Genomic DNA, 22279 nt, shown 5'->3' with positions numbered 1-22279 from the left:
CGGGCAGAGCGGCTGCCCGAGGCCGGACCCGTACTGTACCCGCGGCTCTGGTCCCGCCTGGCCGCGGTGCCCTCCCCGGCTGAGCACACGGCCGTGCGGGCACGGTGCTGCCGTGGGGAGCGAGTCACTGAGTGCGCGGGGCCAGGTGCCGGGCACAGCCCAGACGCTCCGAAATTCTCCGTGCCGTTTTTCGTGCCTGAGCAAACACGGGTCTTCAGCCCAGCCTGGTGATGGCTTTGGTTGTGAGGGGCAGGTGGGTGCAAGGCCAGGGCAGCCCATTTTGGACCCATGGTGACAGTGGATGCCCGTGGCATTGGCAGTGGGCATGGCAGACATTGTGGGGTGACGGGGCCTTCTGGAGGTCTGCCGCTGAGGTCTGAAAGCCTCCTGTTTGGGGCATGACACATCTGCCCCCTCCAGCCCCCAGATGGTTTCCAGGCCATTAACCCCAGTGTCTGGCCTTGCGAGTCACGGGTGCGGAGGGGGAGCTAGCAGCGCTCCGGAGCAGCCCGTGGTCGCTGGGCTGGAGTAGCTGATGGGCTCGGGCCTGCCCCCTCCCTGGTGAAGCGCTTTCTTTATCAGAACAGATGTTTTCCCAGATCTGGCCGCAGAGAGGAAGGAGTGGCTGCCCCCGGGCTGTGCGGCTGGGGCTGCCCCACAGCATGCGGCAGCGCATCGCCAGCATCCCCCAGCCATTAACTGATTAACCTGCTGCTCCTGGAAGTCTGGGCCGTCTGTATCTAATCAGATGGAGGCCAGAGTTTCCCAAAGGGCCATTTCACCACAGCCTTTATGCCCACCCCTCTGTCAGGAGGAACCTCCTGGCCTCTTGCAACAGGAGTAGCCACTTTGGAGTCTGAAGGAACTGATGGGAATGGGAGGCTGGAAAGGGGATGCCCAGAGGTGCACGCCTCAGCAAGTAGCACCCTTCAGAGAACTGCCTGCTTTGTCCAGCTCCAGGACGCTGTCCAGGCATGATTCTGCCATTATCTGAAGAAACAGGGATTTCCAGGGAAGGGCTGAGGGGCAGTCCTGGAGCCAGAGTCTCTCTAAGAGTCACACGTCTCTTGTAAATCACTTTAATCCTGACGAAACAAGGTAGGCAAGGCTGGTGAACTGGGGTGAGTGTGTGCAGGAAAGCATCCGACTCTGCTTTGCAGGAAAGGCAGTGGGGGTGGGAGAGAGGGAATGTGACTTCCCCAAAGCCGGAATGTTTGGCATTTGCTGCACCCCAGCCACTCTTCCTCCTTCTCCATGGGGGTTCTTAGTGGGAGGGAAAGCCTGAGTAGAAGGGAGTTGCTTCACTTCTTTCTGCAGCAGCAGAATATGAGCTTGTCCCAGGGGATGCATGTCATGTCTTAGAGTGAATAGCTTAAACCCCAGTGTGCTCTTGGTCTTGCCTTAGCAGGCGCCCATGCTGTGCTTGCAGCATTTAGATTATCACACTCAGCTGTGGATCAGTGTTTGGGATTAGGTGGGGATGCCATGGGTCCTCACAGCTCCCCTAGCTCCCCCTTTGGCATGCTGGAGACCAAAATGGCTTTGTGGAGGGTTCAACCCGCTTGCCATCCTGGTTCTGCAAGGGAGGAATAGTTTTGGCCAGTTGTGCCAGCTTGACACTGTGGAAGGATTTCCCATGTGCTGTGCCCTCCTCTGCTTGCAGACCCCAGGGACAGTGAGCTGCTGGGGAGTGTGCTGCTGCTGCTCTGCTCCCACAACATCCCAAGCGGGTCAGATTAGAAAACCTTCATCCCCAGTGAGTGGTACAGCACAAAGATGTGTGTGTGCCTCTGCCATGGGAGCTCTGCTGTGCAGCATGGCTCAGAGATGTGATGGATGAGGCCTTTGCTGCAGCAGGGTGGGAGTGGAGGAGCCGTGTGTGTGTGCCCTGCCATCCTTGCTTGGCTGCTGCAGGGAGTCCTGTGCCCAGGCAGGAGGAGGGGCCCTGCAGGCCCGGGCTGTGGCACGGTGACAGATGATGGTTTCCCTGTGTGTCTGGAGTGTGGGCAGGATGTGGGGTTGACACAGAGGATGTGACTCGCTCTCCAATTCCCCCTAAGGAGCAGGAATGTCATGGGCAGGGTTAAAGGAGACACTTCTCCCATCCTGTCCTTCTGCACTCCAGTTGGAGTGACCAGTTAGCAGGATCCCCTAGTCAGTCAGCACTGAGGAGCAGCATCCAGTGGAGTCACAGATGCTGCTCTCCTTCTCACATGCCACTGGCCTAGAAATGCTGGCATTTTAAGTGTTAAACAGTTTTCCTCATTGCTCTTGTGGTGAAATCCAAAGCTTTTCATCTGTGTTGTAAAATAAATCCCCTGAAATTCTTAAGCTTTCTGACATGGGGAGAGAAAGGCGGGGTAATTCTGTGTTCATTTCCTGCATGGCTGTGGTGATTGGAATTGTCCTCTCTACATCTGTCATGGTCTTCACTCACTATTCCCCATGTTCCCCATCCTTCCCTGGCCACAGCCCTTCTCTTCTTTGTGGCCTAGGGTATCTGCCATGGAGACAGGGAGGGGATCCATCTCTCTGGGGAATACATGCAGATCAGGGAGAAGCCTCAGAGTCAAAGCTGTGAAGGGTACTAAGGCCACTGGAGTTGCCACCATGCATGCACCTGAGCTTTCTTGGCCCCAAACTGAGGTGGAAAGCAGCTACCTCTGCCAGGTTTCTTTTGCTCTGGCAGCTTTGCCCTGACTGCTGACTACTTGATGCAAGTGGAAAGTGCCTGACTGCTCCATAAAGCCATCAGGGAGTCTACAAAGTGTGGTCCTTTACTGGCTCCAAGACACTCAACTGAATTTGCTGTGCTTTGGGCATCTAATGGCATGAAGTCATGTGTATAAACATCTGCAGGCAGATGGGGAACATGGGTAAGGGAACAACTGAAAGGACTTGACTGTGAATGCACCTTTGCGGTGTGGAGCCTGCCTGATTCATGGGTGCAGCAGGTACAGGACTGGTCTGATTTTTGGTTGCACATGCAATTGTCACCACCTTTGGGCTCTCTGTTGCAGCTGCTTGGATGCATCATCCAGAGACCTGTGTCCCCAGGGAGCCCAGGTTGTGCTGGGTGGGAAGGGTTTGTACATGGCTGGATTAGGTTTCTCAACAGCTTGGTTTGCCTTTCCCATGCGCCCTGCAGTTGGGAGAAGGAGGAGCTCCTGTGAGAGAGGAACATGGCCAGATGTCTAGGAGAATCTATCCAGAGACTCTTGTCTGAGATAAGGGAAATGGTTCAGCTGACGTGGATGATGCTGACCATGAGTGATGGGCTGTCTTTACAGATAACAGTAAGCTGAATGCCCATGGGTTAACAACCATTGTCTTAGGAAAATGCCATCTTGGGAAGAAAAGGTACTAGAACATCATCTTCTTTAGCAGTGAGGCTGCTCTTTGAAGGAGTATTCTGGCCAAGCCTCTCTCCACCTCTCAGGAACATGTGCTTTGCCAGCTTCCCCTGACAACCTCCTCTCAGTCTACTGAGAATATTGTGACCTCTCAGAAAGAGAACCCGTAGGGTTTAAGAAGAGACAGAGAAATGCTGGCTGTAACATCCATCTTGTGTATGTAATGCTCTCTGTATCAATAGCACACAAAGCACACCCCCTCTGTTTAATTTGCCTGTATAGTGCAGCTGAAGAGCAGTATCACTGTCCTTGAAGATATCCATGCAGCTGGTGTAGCATGGATGTTCCTACACACGGGATCCTCCATCCAAGCTGTTGGATCCTCCATCCAAGCTCCCCCAAACCATTCAGAGTGATAAGGAGGCAGATATAGGACAAAAGGGTTCGACTGCCCTGTTTTGGAGCAGCAATTGCAAGGAAGAAAGCTCTTGTGCCAAAGGTGACAGGAAGAAGTGTCTGGTGGAAGAGAGGGAGTCCTGCTAGCTCCCTCCTTAGGGCATTCATCTGGAGCCAGGCTGCGTGAGCTGTGACCTTGTCACATCCCATCAGCAGCAAGAGGGTGGGCTGGCACAGGCTCTCAGTGAGAGCCTCCACATGAAGGGAAGCCAGGTTGCCCTGGGCCAGCATGCAGCTGCCCCATTGTGGCCTCCAAAACCACCTTATTCTGCTCTGGCTTCACTTCTTGCCACACTTACATTTAACAGAATGATCACAAATGTTTTGCAATTTCTTTTTCCCATTTTGCTGTAAGGAGAATATGCAAACTATCCAAATGTGATTATTAAGACTGAAACTTGTGAGAGTCTGGATTTCCTGGTTATCTTTCAGTTACCTCAAACTCTGCAGTTCTGCCTCCTCATTTCCATCTGAGATCACCCACAGTTCAGCAGTGCTGCAGAGCCTAGTCTCAGGAAAAACACCTATGGAGGGCCTGTTATGCCTCACTTGGCACAGTGCCCAGGGGACTGAGGGGTCCTGTCATACAAGTGCAATAATTATCACAGCAACTGAACTGGTGGTGGGGACTCTCACAGATCCAGTCATCAGTCTATTTGATGAGAAGGTGGAAATTAGGGTTAGGATGATGGGGGGTGTATTAGTGCTCTTTATTCCTGTTACTTGCATCTTGAGCCAATGATGAAGATTTGGCTGAATCACACTTTCTAGAAGGGCTTCTTATTTCTGGAGGATCCCTTGCTTTTTGCAGTTTCTGCAAGTGGTTACACAACCTTGTTTTAAAATAAATCCTGCTTCATTTCTGAAGTGTCTGGCAGATCCATCCGTTTTCAGGTCCTACTTTTCTTCTGCTTCATGAGAGTCACTTTGTCCCAAATAGCTTCTCTGTCTGCAAAAAATTATTTTCTGGCACCAGGTTGCCTCTGAGCTGCTGGCAAAGGTGAGCCAGCAGGTAGCAGAGAGGGGTCTCAGTACTACTGTCTGTCGTGTCCTCTCAGCAGGGCTGAGTCAGTTGAGGATGCAGGGACACAGATGAGGTTTGCAGCCCATGCTGGGCCACATGCTGCTCTAATCCCCCCACTATCACTGTCTGGGCTAGATAGGTCAGCCCTAGCTCTGGCAAATCTACATAATGACATTAACATCTTCACAAATACTTTTGCACTACAAGGGATCTTTCTGAATAGCAAAAATGACTGAGCCTTTTATGTTGTCTCTGGAAGGCTTCTTTCTCACACCTCAAAGCATAAGTAAGCAGTAAACTTCCTTACTCCTGTTTATACATCCCAGACATGCATCAACTCTTGTTGCCACCAAATGTCCTGGGAGTTTCTGCTCAGCAATTTGCAATCCTCTTTGGGTCTCTGACTTTCCAGAAGACATTCCTCTGTTTGAAGTACTCCTTGCATTCCTTCTCTCCTGATGATGACCTTTCTGTTTGGCTGTACTTTAATCCTGTTTTGTTCTAACAGGGGGCTGTGGAATCCACACTGCTCTGGTGGTCACATCCTTGTGGGGACTTACTTATCTGCCAGATGTTGGCATCTGCTAGTACTGTCAGAATTACTTTAGATTTTAGGTCCTTGATGAGAATATAAAATACTACTGATCCTGTCACTGCAGACATTTGTTGGAAACTCCCTCAATTAGTAGTGATTTTCCCCAGCCATAACAACAGTTTTGAGATCCCTTTGCTGCTGTTTGCTCCTCAAGAGCTGACTTTTACTGAAATTCTGTGTTCTACATGGGCAACACCACGAGAGTCAATCATGATCCTATTTATCTCGTGTGCTTGGATGCTAAGGAAGAAGAAGCCTTTTTGACTCGACTTCCTTCCCCCTGTTAACTGGCACTGGACAGCAGTTAAAGCCAGAGTATCCTTAAGATGGAACAGCAGAGAGCAAAACCTCTGTATTTTCCCTTGGGTTCTCAGACTAAGCAACCCATGGTTGCTAGGGATAATCCTGCTATCACTGCTATTTAGACTCTGACTCTTTCAATCTCTTGGAATTTCCTCAGCATTACCAGACTTATAAAAAACTAATAGCAGCTGTTGAGAAACTTTATTGGACACATCTCTGGGAACTCTTGGACCTGTTGATTTTTAAAATGTTTTGTGTCCTTTCCATTTACTGAAAGCACTTCAGCGTCACAATGTGATGCAAGATGGGTGCTTTCCAGGGATGTTTATTAGAAACTTCTGTCTCCATCACCACAGCACCAAGCCTGCCAGAGTTCAGGAAGTATTTGGACAATGCTCTGGAGCACATGGTGTGACTCTTGGTCCTGTGCAGGGCCAGGAGGTGGATTTGATAACCTTTGCAGGCTCCTCCAACTCAATTTATTCTGTAATTTTATGGTAACTCCCAGTGTTGCCATCCACATCTAGTAGTTGGATGCTGCTACTAGCACATGTCTTTGTACCCAGTGATTTTAGAAAAGAGTGAAACAGACTCTTCTGTCTTTCCTGTCTCCCAGCTTCTTTCTTACATGGGTTGTTTGCCCCATTTTTCCCTATTTCCACTCTTATTTCAGATTGAAACACTGCATCCCAGCTCAGAGGCACTCCACTTGCTTTCTGAGTGGTATTTGAAGGAAGGACACAGAGGACGAGCAAACACCAGGAAAATGTCTCACATGAAGAGTTTAAAAACCTGAGATTACTTTATTAGTGAAATGACAAATAGGGGGAGACATGGCAAAAGAGCAGAAAATAATGGATGCGACAGAGAAGGTGGATTGAATTCCTCTGTGCCTCTACCTCTGACTGCAAGAAAAAGGGATTTTGTGCTTCACAGTGATGAGATTGGTTTAAAAACATACGTTTCTGTATAATGTGTGAGTAGGTGGTAGAACTCCACAAGGTAGGGAAAGTCAAGGATGTGGCAAGATGCAAAAAGTTATTGGGCATAATCCCAAATTATGCATAATAAACACTGCAGAAGACATACTGTTTCAGGGCTCTTGTCTGTGATTTTTACAAAACATGTGGCACTGGGGCTGCCCAGTGACAGACCACTGTACCCTTGTGGCTGCCTGAGGCCCTGGGCTCTATTCTGTGGACCTCCAAGACTTCTCAACTGTCCCTCAGCCCAGCCTCACCCTTGAAGCCATTGGCTGAATTTGAGAGAGGGAGGGAACTGCAAAGAAGCCACCTCGCTATATATTTGGTGGCAGGTGGGAGAGGCTTCTTTGAGAAGCACTGCCCAAGTTGAGAGCAGGGCAGGAATACCTTTTACTTGCTCAGTTTTGAGCTGCAGGCTGGTCAGGGGAAGTTTTGCTAGGGCCTGGCTGGGGTTTAGCAGATGCCACATTACCTCCTTTCTTTCAGGGGTACAGAAAGGGTGTAGGAAAGCCAGTGCTGCTGTGATGTGACAGGGAATACACATCTGTAGATACCCATGTGATTAATGTGCTTAGGGAACAACTCATTTTAATTCAGTTCCTAACTGAAGTTTTAGGCAGGGAAGAGCTTGTAATGAAGGCATGGAAGTGGTGTTTACTTTTATGAGCTTAATGAAATTCAGTATGCATTTTCATGACTGGTGAAAGTTGCTCAGGTGGTTGCAAGCTCTGTAGGACTATTAGTTCATCTGAGGAGGAGAGTGACTCCACTGCCATGGTGGAATTGCAGGGGGCAGCTTATCTTAAACTGAGCTTGGAGAGAGTGTACAGCGGCGTCCGGAAGGATTCACACCTGCCTCCTTTCTGTGGACCTTGTGCTCATGGCAAAGGGCAGCTCTGAAGTATGTGGAAAACAGCTGGGGGTTCATTCCCTCCCTGCCCATGACAAGACAAGCAGTTGGTGTGGTTCCTGTAGTGTGTAGCTGCTTCTTTGAGAAGATTAAGAATTACCTCCACAAACCAGGCATTTCCTGGGAAATATTTGGAGATGTTCTGGAGAGTGAGAAGAGAAGCTGTGCAGCAGCCAAACTGGGGGAGGAGACAGGAACAGAACAGATGGGAGGGGGAGGCAAAAGGGGAGTGGGAAGCAGTGCATATACATCAGTGACCAAAGTGAAAAACTCTTAATGCTCTTAGATTATTTAAAATGCACAAACCTTTTCCTGATACTGCTATTCTGCAAAGCTGCTGGCAGACTGAGGGCTCTGCTCCTTAATTAGTGAGGAATGGGGCTGCTAATTGGCAGAACTAGAATGAGTCATGGGCTCAGCCTGGGCTGCAGCTCTGGAGTAGCAGGACCCATGGCTGCAGTTTGTGCAGCTCTGAGCCCTGCTGGCTTGCAGGGGCTGCCCGAGCTCAGTGAGCTGCTGTGTGGGAATTGTGGGACCAGACAGGTACAATCCAGCCCCTTTTTGCTCTACAGTGTGTCTCCCTCGTGCCTGACAAGAAGTAGACTTTGGTTTCTGTTATCCCTACTGCTCTTGCAGGTATTGTCCCTCTTGCCAGCTGCTCCATGCTGGCTGCTGCCAACTGAGCTGGTGCTTCTGTCTCTCTTACCTGTGATCTCTGGGCTGCCCCTCCCTTCCAGGAGCTGGTCCCAGTTTTGCTGATCAGATACAGCCCATGGCTTCATTTCAGCCTGCCATCAGAAAAACAGCAAAGTTGCATTCCTTGCCATATGGGGCTAGGCTGCCAGGGACTCCCCCTCCCCACCAATCCTACATCCATTAGCTAAGGCTCTTTGTATTTATCCTATCACTTATTCATGATCATTCAGATCAATCTCTTGGAAAGTGCATTTATTGAAACCTGATTCCGGCTTTGTCTGAATTGCAAGGGCCTTTCTGGCCCAGTCTCTGCTTCGTGGTTTGCAGCCACAAAGCCACTGAGGCTGGGAAAAGAGCTGGCTCAGCACTGTGCTGCCAGGAGAGCCTTTCCTAAGCCTAGGAGCATATGGATCCATTGCCAGGAGAAACACAAGGCTTGGGTGCCCAATACCCACTGAACAGCCTCAGTGTGCTAGGAGGACAAAGGTAAGTTATGTATATAGTACTTGTAGTTGAAAACTTGTTGCACCCGCAGAGGTTTTTGTCTCAGACTCTCAGTGCAGGGGTGTAGGTTTTTGAGACATCCCTGCCCCTTGCAGAAGGGCTGATTTGGTATAATTACCTAAATCAAGGAAGGCATTGCAAGAACCTCTTGTAGTATTGTGTTTGTAGGTAGATCTGGAGGCTGAGACAGTCAAGTTCAGACACAAAGAAAACATTAAAAACATCCTGTACTGGAAAAAGCAGACAATTGTATGCTCCTTTCACACACTGAAAGGTGTCTTTCAAACAAAACTACTTTTCCTCTCTGAATAACCCTGGAAAATTGTTGCAGCCATCCTGGTTTAGCCCCTCCTGAGCATGTTAGTCCTGGCAGTTGTGTGGGTTTGTGCACAAGGGGGAGTGGGATGTCTAAGTGCACTCAGAGAGGGGCAGCCCTGCTGTGTCCTGAAGTTCAGCTGAGACAGCTCATTCTTGCTTGTGCCTGGGAAGAAGCAGTTCCCAGAAGACAGAGGATGTCCTGGGAAATCATGAAGATTCAAGGGTAGTCCAAAACATGGAGTAAGGAGAACAGAATAGCAAGACTTGTTTCTGAAGAGTGATACAGCTGTGGAACTGCTTTCTCATGTCAGTCCCTGAATGGGTCTCCTGCTGGACTGGGAGGCCCTGGAGAGGCCAAGGCACCTGCATGTATGGAGTTTTGTGTCTTGTGCTCTGGAGCTTACCTTGCTGCCTTCAGCAGCTGATAACTGATGAGAGGATGTAGCTGCTGGCTACACACTCTACTTCAATGTGTGGATGCCTTGCTGCTGCAGTAAGGGCTGTGTGCTGCCTTTCTGCCTCTCTGCCCATGCCCTGGGTGCAGCACACAAGATCTCCCTTATTCCTTCCCTGCTGACCCACCATAGTACATCTCCTGAGGTGAGATACAGGCATGTGAATGCAAGGGAGAACTTCTAGTTTCAGTCACTCTTAAAAAAAAAAAAGGCAGAAAAGGCCAAGAGATCTGTGGCTTCAATTGAATTTTGATATCATGAATAGCAGGAAATGTTATTTATTTCTGAGTCTAGGATCCAAAGTGCCATGTGTTATTTGAACTGAGAAATGACATCTTAGAGTTTACTGTCCACAGTGGAAGGCATGATGGTGTGACCATGGGCCAGTACTGATGAAACACTGCTCTCTGTATGCAAGCAACTTTATTTTCTGAATTACAACCCCGTGGTACAAGATCACTTTTCAGGATTGTGCTTTGCTGTGCACTTTGTGGCAAGGCAAGTTCATGGACAGATTGTTACTGAGGCCATAGGAATGAGGATGTTGGTCTCAGAGTTTGTTTAACATCTGAGTGCCCTGCCCTCGATATAGGAACTGGTACATTACTGTTTTATTCTTCCTTTCTGTTCCTGCTCTTGTTCCCTTTAAAACCAAAGCAGTAGACCATCCTAATAAACTCCTAGTAAAAGAATAATTGGGTGGGGATGAGCTCATTATATAAGGGGCTTGAGTTAACTGCATGATCAGTATTCAGCCAGCTTTATTTGATGGAAAGTGATTACACAAAATCATCACTGCTGTTTCTCCTCTGTCTTAAGGTGTTCTCAAATTGGTGATTGCTTGTTGCTTCATTTTGTTAAACTGTTTTGTCTGTGGGTGAGGGTGGATCTCCTGTATCCCAGAATGGAAGCTGAAGAGTTTTTACTCTTGTCCTGGAAGAGCAGGGTTTCCCATCATGGTGCTTGTGGGAGCTGGGGCTCCCCCGAGCTGGCACATCACTGCTGGGCACTGCTCAGTTCTCCTGACCTTGCTTCTCCTGTGGAAGTTCAGCCTTGCTGCCAGGCAATTTTTGGAAGTTTTCTGCTCAATTTAATCTTTTCAACTGATCAATGAGATGTTTGGCATTGGGGGACAGGGGAGTAAAGTGGGGCAGTCTCTTTGGTGCCACCATCTGCTCCCGTATTTAGTCAAGGCTCCTTGGGGAATTTCATGTTTAGAGAAAAGGCCTGGTGAAAGGAGATGCACTGAAACAAACTCTGCCTTTCAGGAAATGGGGCTATGGCTATGCTGGGCAGAAGTTAAAATACTTATTTGCTCTGTGGTTCCTTTTCTGGCTGTCTCAGCAGAATATTCCTTTTGGAAACAGCATAACTGGGTGCAGTTACTCTGCTGTGCAGAGGCAATTGCTGTTGTACAAATAGCTACAACATGAGAGTAAACTGAAGTAAGTCATTCTGGGCAGCTGGAATATCACAGGGCCTGGGAGTTTCAGCATGTTGCCTTCTATTCCTTAGCAGCTCACAGAAGGACCTGCCATAAGCTTGTGTGGTGTTGTACAAAAGAGCTGTGTCTCCTTGGAGGAGTATTTGGGAGTATTTGTTAATACTTTTGCACATGGACTTCTGCTGGGAAAGGGGTCTGAATCAGTCTGGACTTTTAGATAATTTCTATGTGTTGAAGATAGCTGAGTGACCCATTGTCTATCTCCCCCTTTCCCTTCTGAGTGGTAGCTATTAAATAACAGTATTCATGCCCATGGATTGTCCCTTCTGTGTCAGATTATCAACTGCCTGTAGCTCCAAGTTAATTTCTGAGCTCAGGGAGCAGGAAGTCTGTGTAACCTGGATGCCCCTGGTCTCCAGGGGCAGAGTGTTTAGGGTGCTGTGATGGTGGCACACTGCCATACACAGGGTGTGTGTGCTGTGGCACTGGGGCACAGTGTGCATGGCGGGGTGCAGACTTGTCTTCTGATTAAACTGCACTTGCCTCAGGCTCTCATCCCTGCCATCCTGGGTTACTGGTGTCTGAAGGCATTGGAGTGCACTGTTGGGGATGTTTACACTAAGTGTCTTATAAAAGGCTTTCTTTCATCCCTCTGTTTGGAGACACATCTTTCCTGTTTTCTGACTCTTTGCTTTCTACCATGGTGGTAATAGGAGTCCGCTGAAAGTAGCAAAAAAATTTTCAAACACATGTTGATGTGCATATGTTTATGCACACCAGTCAGAATGTGATTTGGGAAATTGATGATTTCTCAATAGCAATGTCTTGCCCAGATGCCTCAGGACACTTTATTTCAAGCATCCAGAGTTTCAGAAAACTTAAGGGGATGTAACAAATCCTCTGTATAGTTCCTCAAAATCTGTGTGTGATGTACTGTCCACACCAGCACTCTGGGATCTCAAATCTGTAATGTAAGATTCCATTTTTTTCTATTGCTATTGTTCACTGGCCATGAGGTTGATCTCTGCAGACTATTCATGGGTTTAGGTGCTGATCAGATGCAATGGTGCTTTTCATTCACTTGGTGAGGGGAGATTAATCTGCTTGAAACTCTAGACCAGAGCACAGCAGTAAAGCTAGAATTATGTACACCTTTTTAATGTCATTAAACCCAGATCTTTTGTTGGGAGGACTGGAGATTGGCCTATAGATGTATCTCCTACAGCAAGGAAAGTCCGGGGTACTAAAGTGTTTAGAGTGACTTAAGTAGTTTAAAAAAACCCACCTAAACTAAAAACAAATCATTAAAAATAGAATTAGTGTTTCACATTTTGGATAATGTAATATAGAAACACTATTCAATTTCTTCAAACATATTAAGCCTACAAGCAAAGAGCTAATGGTGCTGATGGGATTAAGAGGGTAGGAAGGGCTTAAAGCTCACAATCAATAATTTAGGGGCATTAAAAAATATAGGAAGAAAGTCAGTCTATGAATCAATGAAAGACAGCATGGCCCTAATGTTACTCAACAGTTGAGCACTTTGGATTTTTCTCAATATTTATCTAAGCAGAGTTTATGTGATTTCTATGGGAAGACATGGAAGTGATTAGTTTGCAATAACTGAAATGTGGTGTGACTTCATACCTAGCTCTGTAATTGCAGGTCATGCCCTGATCTGCCTTCGTGCTCCTGTTCTTTCCCTTGTACCAGGTCCCACAGGCAGAAGAGGCCAATCCAGCAAACTTGTTTTCCTTAATATTTTGGTAGGCCAGCTATGAGATCTACCTGTCCTGCAGATCCCTGCATGTGTGTTACCAGAAATCTGGGTTTGTGCTCAGACTTGTCTTGAGAGACATGGAGAAGTTTAAGATGTTGTAGTGTATGTGCAACATCATATAAAAAACCCAGATATAAACACCAGTGCGTACATACATCAGGCATAAGGACCATTGTGTATACATCTGTGTGTATATACATCAGAGAAACACTCAGGTCATGTCATTTACCAAAGGAAACTCTTGCCAGAGTTTGCAAACAAAGCTCTGTGAAATCCTCTTAGCTGGTGATTTCTGGAAGCATTTTGACTTACAATGATGCGTGGGTGTATTGTTTACATTGTAAACATGCTTTATTTATATTTTCTATTATTATTATAGCATGGCTTTTAATGACCGGCTATTCCAAGTTTTAAAATATTTAGACAGTCAAACCAACTATTCTATGTGTTGGTATCTTTCCATGACACTTTCTATAAAAATTGGTGTTTCCTTACTTTAGTTTCCGCATGAAGCTCATTAAAACTGCTTTTTCTTCCGCTTCTGTTACATAAGGAAAAAACAAACCCAATTTCTCTGAAAATGAACTTACTTAAATATTTTAAGAAGCTGTAGCTTGGAAGTAGCCTCTGAATACTGCAGCTTCCCCCAGCTTTCCTTGGGTGCAGATCTCACAGGCTCCAGTTCTTTCTAATGGGATGTCTTCTGGTTTTTGCAGGGTGCCAGGGTATGGCTGCAGGAGCAGGACCAGCTGCAGCCATGCACTGTTGGCTTGTGTGCCAATGGAAATGTTCTCTTCACCTCAGATTATGGCATGGTAAGTGAAGTTTGCATGAGTTTGTACCCTATGCCAAGCTGAAAGATGGACTTCTTCATTTTGCATGACCATCATGTTGAAATTTATCAATGGAAATGCTGCAATTCTCTCTGAAAAGTGACCCAGCTCTGTTACACCAAATATCTAACAAATGTTAAAAGGAGAAGATAGTTCTTCTTGTTCTCTTCATTTCTCTGCCTACCTCACTTTTCTTGGTTTCCCTTGTGCCATCTTTGAAGGAGCTGCATTAACAGCCTAACAAAATCATTATATTGGCTAAATGCTCCTGGAAGGAGGCAGCTCCAATAACCAAGCAGCCCTTCCTGCCAAGCTGTGCCACTCTAGGGGTGCTTGTGCTCACCACCAGCTGCTTCAGCAGCTTTTGCTGTCAGCCCTTTGGCCAGGGGCACGTGGCAGTGGCTCCCTGTGCCAGTCAGTGTGTAAAGGCTGCAGAGATGCACAGGACAGCTCAGCAAGGCAGCCAAGCTCCCCTGAGAGCAGAGCTCTCCAACAGGGATAAGAACAAGCTCCTTTTCTGCCTGATTTCCAGCTCTGTGCTCCTTGTGGTCTCCTGGTGCAGTACTCATGGAATAATATTGGTAGGAAGGGACCTCTGGGGATCACCCAAGTCCTCAGTGAGTCAGCTCGCTTGGCTAACCCTGGGAAAACTATCCACAGCCTTCAGGGAGGTTCTGGGTGAGTCAGACTGGTGCCTGGGCTGGGAGGAGGATGGGGAAATGGGCAGGACTGTGCCCTCCAGCAGTGAGCAATTAGACCTGCTCAGCTGTTCTGGTGAATGGGCCCTGCAGGTGGCTGCTTTGTTACAGAAAAATGGATAGGTTTTCTTCAGCCTCTTACCTGGCAAACAAAGGAGGGCACAGGGGGAAAGGGGATTTAGAGCCCTGGTTTGTGGAGTCAGTGGTAAGACTGTAGTTTTTCAGTCTTGCCTTGAAAGATTTGAAGTCATCATTCTTTTATAAAGAGCCTGATTTGTTTCTCAGAGATGGAAATTCCCCTAGCAAACACAGATTTTTGAATCTGGTTACTGTAGTCTCTTAGACCCCTTCTTGAGGAGTTGACTTGTTTTGGGAGTGCTGGATATCACTAACACATTTTAAGGGATCACAGGTAATTCAGCAGCCTCCAGAGGGACAAAAACTGGTGACAGTACTTCTGTGACTTTCCCAGTTCTATTTCTTCTGACCTGCTGCTGTGGCCTTGTAAAATCTTTCAAACCCACCTGCCACCTCTAAAAGAACACCAGAAATCCCACTTTAGAGCTGTCTGTCCACCTCCAGCCTGTGCCCTGTATGCTGGAAAACATGATCAGGATAATGCTTGGTGGCTTACAGGTGTGGAAGAAAAAAGCTGGGTTTGGGTTTTTTTCTTCCATGAAACAAGAAACCACTAGGCTGGAGGAGCATGTGCTTTATGGCTTGTGCAGTAAAAGCTCATGGTGATCATTAAAGGGCTTTCTTTGCTCAGTGCCACCCACAAGAGCTGTCCTGTGTGCTTCCCTCACCTGCCACATTCATTGCTTCACACCTCTAGGAGAGACTGGCACTCCTACCCTGGATAAGGACTCTGATGAATGTCTTCACTTTGGGTTGGGTGGGACAGTTGACCCCTCTGATTTTTAGCACCCCCAAATCTATTGTCCTCGTGTTTGCTCTGGCCCAGCATCCCTGCAGCTCTTGCAGCTCTGAGGTAAGAAGTCCAGTCACGCTTCAAAGCTTTTGTCATTTGTTTTCACTTCCTTAAAAACACCTCAGGCAGTAAATGCATCAGAAATGTGACTTCCTGGGAGGAAAGGAGGAGCTTTGCTTGTGAAACACAAGATTGGAAAGCACGATCCAGACAAAACAGCCAAATGCTTTATGGATAAATATAACTTGGATGCCAGGTGGGAGCTTTGCTTGTGTGCTCAGGATGGCACTAATGGATGGAATTGAGTTTGAAAAGGAATAATTTCTCCCTTGCTGAGCCTGGTGAGCAGCACTGGCAAGCCTTATCTTGGCTTGTTTGCTGCCCAGATTTTGCTTTATTCCTGACCATTGCAGGGCCTTGGAGAGAGTCAGGGTCATTTGACCCTCACTTTGGGCTAAATTTGAGGCAAATTGAGTTTATCACTGGTAAGAAAGTAGAAATCTTTGGCTGTGAGGTGCCTATTAGACTTAAAGCTGATTATTTTCCTTCCCAAAAATAAAGATCTGCTTATTAACACCTATAACTTTGTGTTTTATATATTAGCTTGTTAAAAAAGAGATATTCTGGGGGCAACTTTTCTGAGAGATCAGTTTGCCTGAGTTCTTCCTTGCTTCAGGAAAAATCAGCTGTCATATTCAGCTCAGTAGTGCTAAACACCAGCCTGGCATACCCTTCCTGGAACAGGATGATGGAGGAGGATCCTTGAAATTGCTCTCCTGCAGATTGCTGGAAGCATCCAGGGGTGAGCAGTGGGATAACAAAAGCTTCCTTATGGGGACTCTGAGGATGGAGCATCATCCTGTTTGTGTCTCAAACCTCTGAGCTCCTTGAAGAAACTCACTTTGACAGTCTTGGGACATGTGTCTGTGTCCAGGAGCATGGGTGATCCTTGCAGCCTTTTGGTGATACAGAGACTCTGCCCCTGGAGGGCAGAGAACAAATGAAAAGTCAGCTTTCTTCCAGTGCCAGGGATGACCTGAAAACTCTCCCACATGTCATAAGTGTCTTCCAGAGGCACAGAGCCATCACCTCCCAAACCTCAGTTGGGCTGGAGGCCCCAGTCAAGTGGCTCAAGACAGGTATAACGTGAGTTTCTAAACCCTACTAATAATTTACTTGTGTATTTAGGACCCCTGTTCCTCTTCAGGGTTCCATTTCCTGCCATGTTGTCATCAAGAAGCAGGAAATGAGCTCTGACCCATCACTTTTCGTGCATGGCAGCCTCTGGGCACAGGTACTGCCAGCTCCTGATATCTTTTAGGACACTTGTCCGCTCAGCTTTTTGTCTTAATGTTTTCTTAATATTTCTCTTCTGGCCCAAATGGCTGCAAGTGCTGACAGAGCAGTAGTAGATGAGTAAGTACCAGGCAGATATAAGGGAAGATCACGTCATGCTGTTTTTCACTTGTCCTATTCCAAATTTTGTGGAAGTCAGCGGACAAGAGAGAGCCAGGGTCATTTGCTGCCTCCTAGTTTGAAAGTGCTGTACTGATTTTGTTCCTGAGAGTCCAGATGTTGTACATCTGCAGCTTGTACTCTCTCCTGAATTTAATTGTACCATTCTCCCTTTCTGCTCCCTCAGTTTTCTGGTGAAAGTGCCTGAGGTCTCTTCTCTAAGAAGAAAAAAAAAGTTTTTCTTTTTTTAGGGTCATGCTTGCAGAGTGAAGGTCCTTCTGCTGACAGTCAGACCTCTCTGACACCCAGCAGCAGAACTGGTGTGGAGAGGCCTGGAGAGAGCGTTTTTGCAGGACTGGGCTTTGTTTTACACTGATCATGAATGCAAACTGTGTATTTTTGAAAAAAATAAAAAATACACAAAATTTTTTTAAAAAATTTTGAAATTGTTGAATTTTCTTTTTAAAAATTTGAAATTGAATTTTTGAAATTTTTGACAAAAATACACAAAATTCCTGGCTGGTGAAAGAAGTTTGCTGTGAAGGAGCCTGCCAGTGGAAGAGGCCGAGTAGTTCTTGCCACACAGGTGTGACTGGTGAGAAATGGGGCAAACACACCTGAAGGACTGAGCCAGCTTCTCCTCCCCAGCTCCCTCGCAGGACTGCTCTTGTGGCTGTGCATCGTGGTGGTTTGTAGGGGATGCTGTGCATCGTGGTGGTTTGTAGGGGATGCTGTGCCGGGTTACTGCTGCCCTGCACTGAGCCTGGGGGTGAGCACCTGCAGTGTGCTGCAGCTGTGAGCGCCCTGCAGGGACTGGCAGGGGTGGCTCACTGCAGGGGGCTGGGTGACCTCATTCTGTCTGCAGCCTGCAGCTGCAGGGACGGCCTCTCCCCAGCACAGACAGCAGCCTGAGCATCCAAGGAGGTGGGCAGGAGACACCACTTAGGGTAACGCTACAGATTAGAGCTGGTTCTCTATGGAGCCCATCAGTTTCTCCCTGGCACTCAGGAGGGCTGACAAGCAGGGGTGGAAATGAGGTAGAGACCAGAGCCCCAGGAGAGGAGGAAAAGCACAATTTTCTTTGGTGGGGTTGCTGTGGACCGGTTTCCTTCTCCAGGATGCCTATATGAAGTCTCCCATCTGTCTCTCTTTGGGTCTTACCATCTAGCACAGCTTTGGATGCTGGGTGGGAGATGGCACATGGCTGAATCCAAGAGTGGGAAGCAACTGAAATAACTTGCGTGAAATGCCAGCATCGTGCTTGAGGAGGAGGAAAGGAGGGCTGGGATGTGCATGTGGTGGAGGGAAACAGTCACATAATCTCAAGGGAGTGAAGGAGATGACCTGATAACTGAAGAGTGGGTTATTGAGGAGGAGAAAGCTCCAGCAGGAAGAAGGATGCTGCAATTGAAACAAGATGAGTGCAACTGCACAGAGAGATGAGCACTTCCTAGAGCAGTGATAGAAGTTAATAGGTGTCACTGTACAAATATTTTGAAAGCTGTATCATACACATATGTGTCATCACACAGAGAGAATGTCACTACTTTATTTGGCTTCTCATGTGCTTTGCTTTCCTTTGCTCTTGAGATGACAAACTCTTCCAGATGCTCTCTGGCTGCTGCTATGGAAAGTGCAGGGCCAAACTTGCAATGTGAATTAGCTTTTCCTCTCCTTCCCCATGGTCAAAGACATGATCTCACCTGTGTTTTTTGTGAAAGACTGTTCCTGGTCTCTTGGGAGCAGCTGCCATCATTATTCACAGTCATGAGTGCAGTGTGTAATACCTGTCTAGCCTAGCAGCTGGAGGCTGGTGCCCTGCTTCTGTTAAGGGGAAATTAAGTAACCTTGTGTTGATTTGTCCCCATCAGTGGTGAAAGTGAGAGATTGACTGTGTAGCAGAAGAAGGGAGTGTGCTGTATAGTTTCTGGCCAGAGGTCTCAAATATGTAGGAACAGGAATGGAAGGGTTACTGTAAAAGTAGGGAGCAGATCTGTGTTTTATTAATTTCCTTTTCCAGTGCCAAAATATAAAGGTGTACATTTCTGGTAGGAAATCAGACCATGTGCCCAGGTGTCATTAGACTATTTGTCCTTTTCCCCATTCTCCCAGGTGTTCCAGTACCCCAAAGCCACCCTGTCCAGAGAAAAGGTCTTACCCATGCACCAGACCAGCATTGATGGGGTGGAAGACATGTCCATGCTGGGAGATCTGCATGAAGCTGCCATCCTGCTTAACCTTCACCAGCGCTACCAGCAGGGTAACATCTATGTAAGTGCTCTTCCCTTTTGCCTTAATGGTTTTTGTTTAGCTTCAGGGCTGCTAATTTGCATGTGAAGTACTGATGTTATCCTTGTCTCTTGAGGATAGGAGCTGGAGGGGATTTCCTGCCTTGCCAGCTCCATCATCCCTGTGAGATCCTAACCTTATCAGAGGGGCCTCTTTGCCTCTATGGAGGAACTTCCAAAACATGAATGTTCACCTCTGAGCTTTGTGGTAATTGCACAGCTCTGTATCCTCTGTGAGCATCCATGTTTGATGAGCTGTCATTCACATTCCCCAGGTTCCCCATTATGGCTGTTCCATGGTTTTTAGGGCCAAGCAGACTGGAAGATGCAATGTACACAGGGGGTTGCTGAGTATCCCTCCTGAGCCAGACATGTGATACTGCCTAACAAAACTAGGGGGATGCAAACCTGTTGCCCAACTCTTCTGCTTTTACATGCAGTTGTGCCTTTTGGTTTTTTTTTTTTTTTTTTTTTTTTGATTGCTTTGCTCTCCTTGCACAGATGAATGAATGCTCACAGCATCTCCTGATTTCCCTCTCAGGAAGGAGACAAGTGTTAGGAAAGGGACTTGTGAGAAGAAGCACACCTGGGACAAGACATTCCTGAACTGCTGGGATGGCAGTGCTCTACTAAGACTTGGAGAGAGCAAGGAAGATAGATTGCAAAGACTGTCTTACCTTGCTTGTCCATGCTATGTGCACACAGAGTTTTCAGAATATGACAGAAAAAAAGAAAATCTCTGTCTGTGTTGCATAGCAACGGTTATCAAGGCAACCAAACCATATGCACCTGTATTCCAGTAAATTATCAGTAAAGTGACCCTGTTTCTGAATCACCTCCTGTGCTGGATGCAGAGGAGACTGTAAATTCTTTTTCTTTTCTTTTTTATTTTTTTTATCCTGTAGACACCTTTGCCTGTCTGTCAACACAGCCTTGTGACCCTATGACAGTAGCCACGTGCAGACATTATTTTGATGGTCCATATCCTTGCTGCTCTTCTTGTCCTGTGTTTGACACATGCTATGTGTTTGTGTAGCTTTTGACCCCATTTGCGCATATTCCTCCTGTTTCTTCTTCCTCACACCTTAAAATGGAATGCAGGATTCTCTTCCTTTTCAGTCTGTGCCTTGCACCAGAAATGCCACAACACCAGCAGTGTCATAGCAGCTGTACCTTCTTAAGCCTTTCAGCTAGCTCTGATGTGTCATTCCTTCTCTTATTCAGCATTAGTTCTGTGCCTTCTCCATCTCTGCATAAAGGTGTTAAAGTTTAGCACCTTTACACCTCGTTTTTTGCCTTTGCATCATGCATGAATCTCAGATGTGCATCTCAGGTCTGAAATTTTTGGAGATGTATGAAGGGGCCTGACCTCTGTAACATGCTCAGCACTGGGAAGAACCCCTCAGTGTAGGATTATTAACCCCACCATGAGCTCCTAAAGGGGATTCTTTTTGATCAGGGAGGGTAGGTAGCAGTATATCTAGACTGCTCTGGCACCCATAATTAATTTACTACAGTAATACTGACAAGTTCAACAGTACCTTTTGTTTTCCAGATAAATACTACTCAAGCTCTACCCAACTGTTGAAGGAAATTATGTGACCACAGCAACAACCTGCACTTTCCCTCTTCATTCTTACAATTCCTGTATTCCTTAATAAAAGTAGACCAAACATAATGAGAGTGATGCAGAAATGAGCCAGGGGCTGTACTACCACATTTTGTGCTGTCCTTAGCAAAGCCATGCCTAACCATCCAAGTAGGATCTCTTGTCCTGAGAAGTAGACTTGCCACATATGGCTTGTCCTGCTCTGGAGAGTTCTTTGGGGGCAATTACTTTGCTGATAGAGTAGCTGCTATGTACATGGTTTTACTGCCATTAAAAATTATGGATAGAAATTGTCTATAAGGGAATGCATGTGATGAGGAGACTGCAGCTGGGTGGTGGAAAAGTTTTCTAGGAACACCTTTGAAAGAGATGGCTGTACTGGAAGAAGTTCTGGAAAGGAGCTCTGTTCCTAGTGAAACTACAATTGAAAATGCAAACTGAAACATCTGAGAAGAGATGCTGTGAAGGACATAGAAATGTCCTGTAGTCTCTGGACAATGCCTGTTCCTCTGCTGCCTGTACAATGCTTTTCCCCAATTCACGTTTTAACACTCAATGCTTTCTTCTCTCTCTCTCTCTCTCTCTCTCTTTCTCTCCACCTCTCTGGCCAAAGATCATCTGCTTCTTATTGCTTTCATTACCAATTAATTATATTTCTGCCCACAAAGGTCCCTGTTAGAAGGTCCTCAGGACTTGATCCATGATAGTGTGTTTATACTGATAATGCAATTTGTCCTAGGTGATTTTCCCTCCCACAATGATCTCTGAGTGCTGCTTTAATAAATGAGTTTTAAATAGTTTGGTGACTACAGCATCTTTTCAGTCTGGCTTCTGGCTTCAGAGCTTGGCATTGCTATAGGCTCAGATTTCATTTTGCCTGATGAGTCTTCCTTGTGACCACTTGTTTGATTTACAGCTTCTCCAGTAGATACATTCAAGTGCTTTTATATCTGATGGGTGACTTGTAGTTAGTTCATGGTTTGGAGCTAATGCTAGATGTTGTCCCTGACCACAGAGCTTGGCACCTCCTGCAGCAGTCTAAGTGTTTGTTTGGTCATGTCTGCTGAGAATGGGTGTTCCTTGAGTAGGGCAGTCCAAGATGTCCCTGTGAGGGAGGCCACCACACCAGCAGCATGGATGTTGACCATATTACAAAGCCATCATTAGGAGAGAGGTGGCACCATTGCTCTGAACTGCAGCTCTGAGAATAACTGGATTTGAGCTGGTTGGCTGAACCGAAAAAGTCATGCCCCAAAAAGCAAAATTAATTTCCTTCTCACTACACAAAATAATACATTTGAAATTCAATGTTGTTGTCTGGGTATTTTATTTTAAGTCTTGCCACCTCCTTTTTTGGACTGTGAGATTTTCAAAATAAATATTTTCAAAATAAAAGGTTTAAAAAATACAGAAATGTTTTGACTTGAATTCTGGAGCTTTATCTTCAGCTGTCAATTTTGATTTGGTTTACCAAATTATTTAAGCTGCACCAAACAGCATTTTTTCAGCAGAAGAAAAATTATATGCTTTAGTGGTTCTTTGCACATGTGTGTAGTGTGTGTGTGTTTGTGTTCCAACTCTCTTCAGGAGGTTCTTGAACCCTGCCAAGCCCCCTTTGCTTAGGACTGTGGCATTGAAGGTATC

At 46.7% G+C, this 22279-nt stretch overlaps 1 protein-coding gene across 3 annotated transcripts in view; it reads left to right on the top strand.

Annotated features, from left to right (window-relative positions):
- LOC139593747 (unconventional myosin-X-like) overlaps positions 1-22279 on the top strand; it is a 95531-nt gene that overhangs the window by 6299 nt on the left and 66953 nt on the right. For all 3 annotated transcript variants that reach the window (XM_071435067.1, XM_071435065.1, XM_071435066.1), the window contains exons 2-3: positions 13538-13636; positions 18851-19009. In XM_071435067.1, the coding sequence (XP_071291168.1) occupies positions 13538-13636; positions 18851-19009 (258 nt within the window). The remainder of the gene's footprint in view (positions 1-13537; positions 13637-18850; positions 19010-22279) is intronic.

Source organism: Agelaius tricolor, unplaced genomic scaffold (genome assembly GCF_023055355.1).
Source record: "Agelaius tricolor isolate 1412-34295 unplaced genomic scaffold, bAgeTri1.0.p SCAF_10, whole genome shotgun sequence".
Taxonomy (NCBI): Eukaryota; Metazoa; Chordata; class Aves; order Passeriformes; family Icteridae; genus Agelaius; species Agelaius tricolor.
The sequence above is the reverse complement of the archived record's forward strand: the minus strand, read 5'-3'. Positions and strand labels throughout refer to the sequence as shown.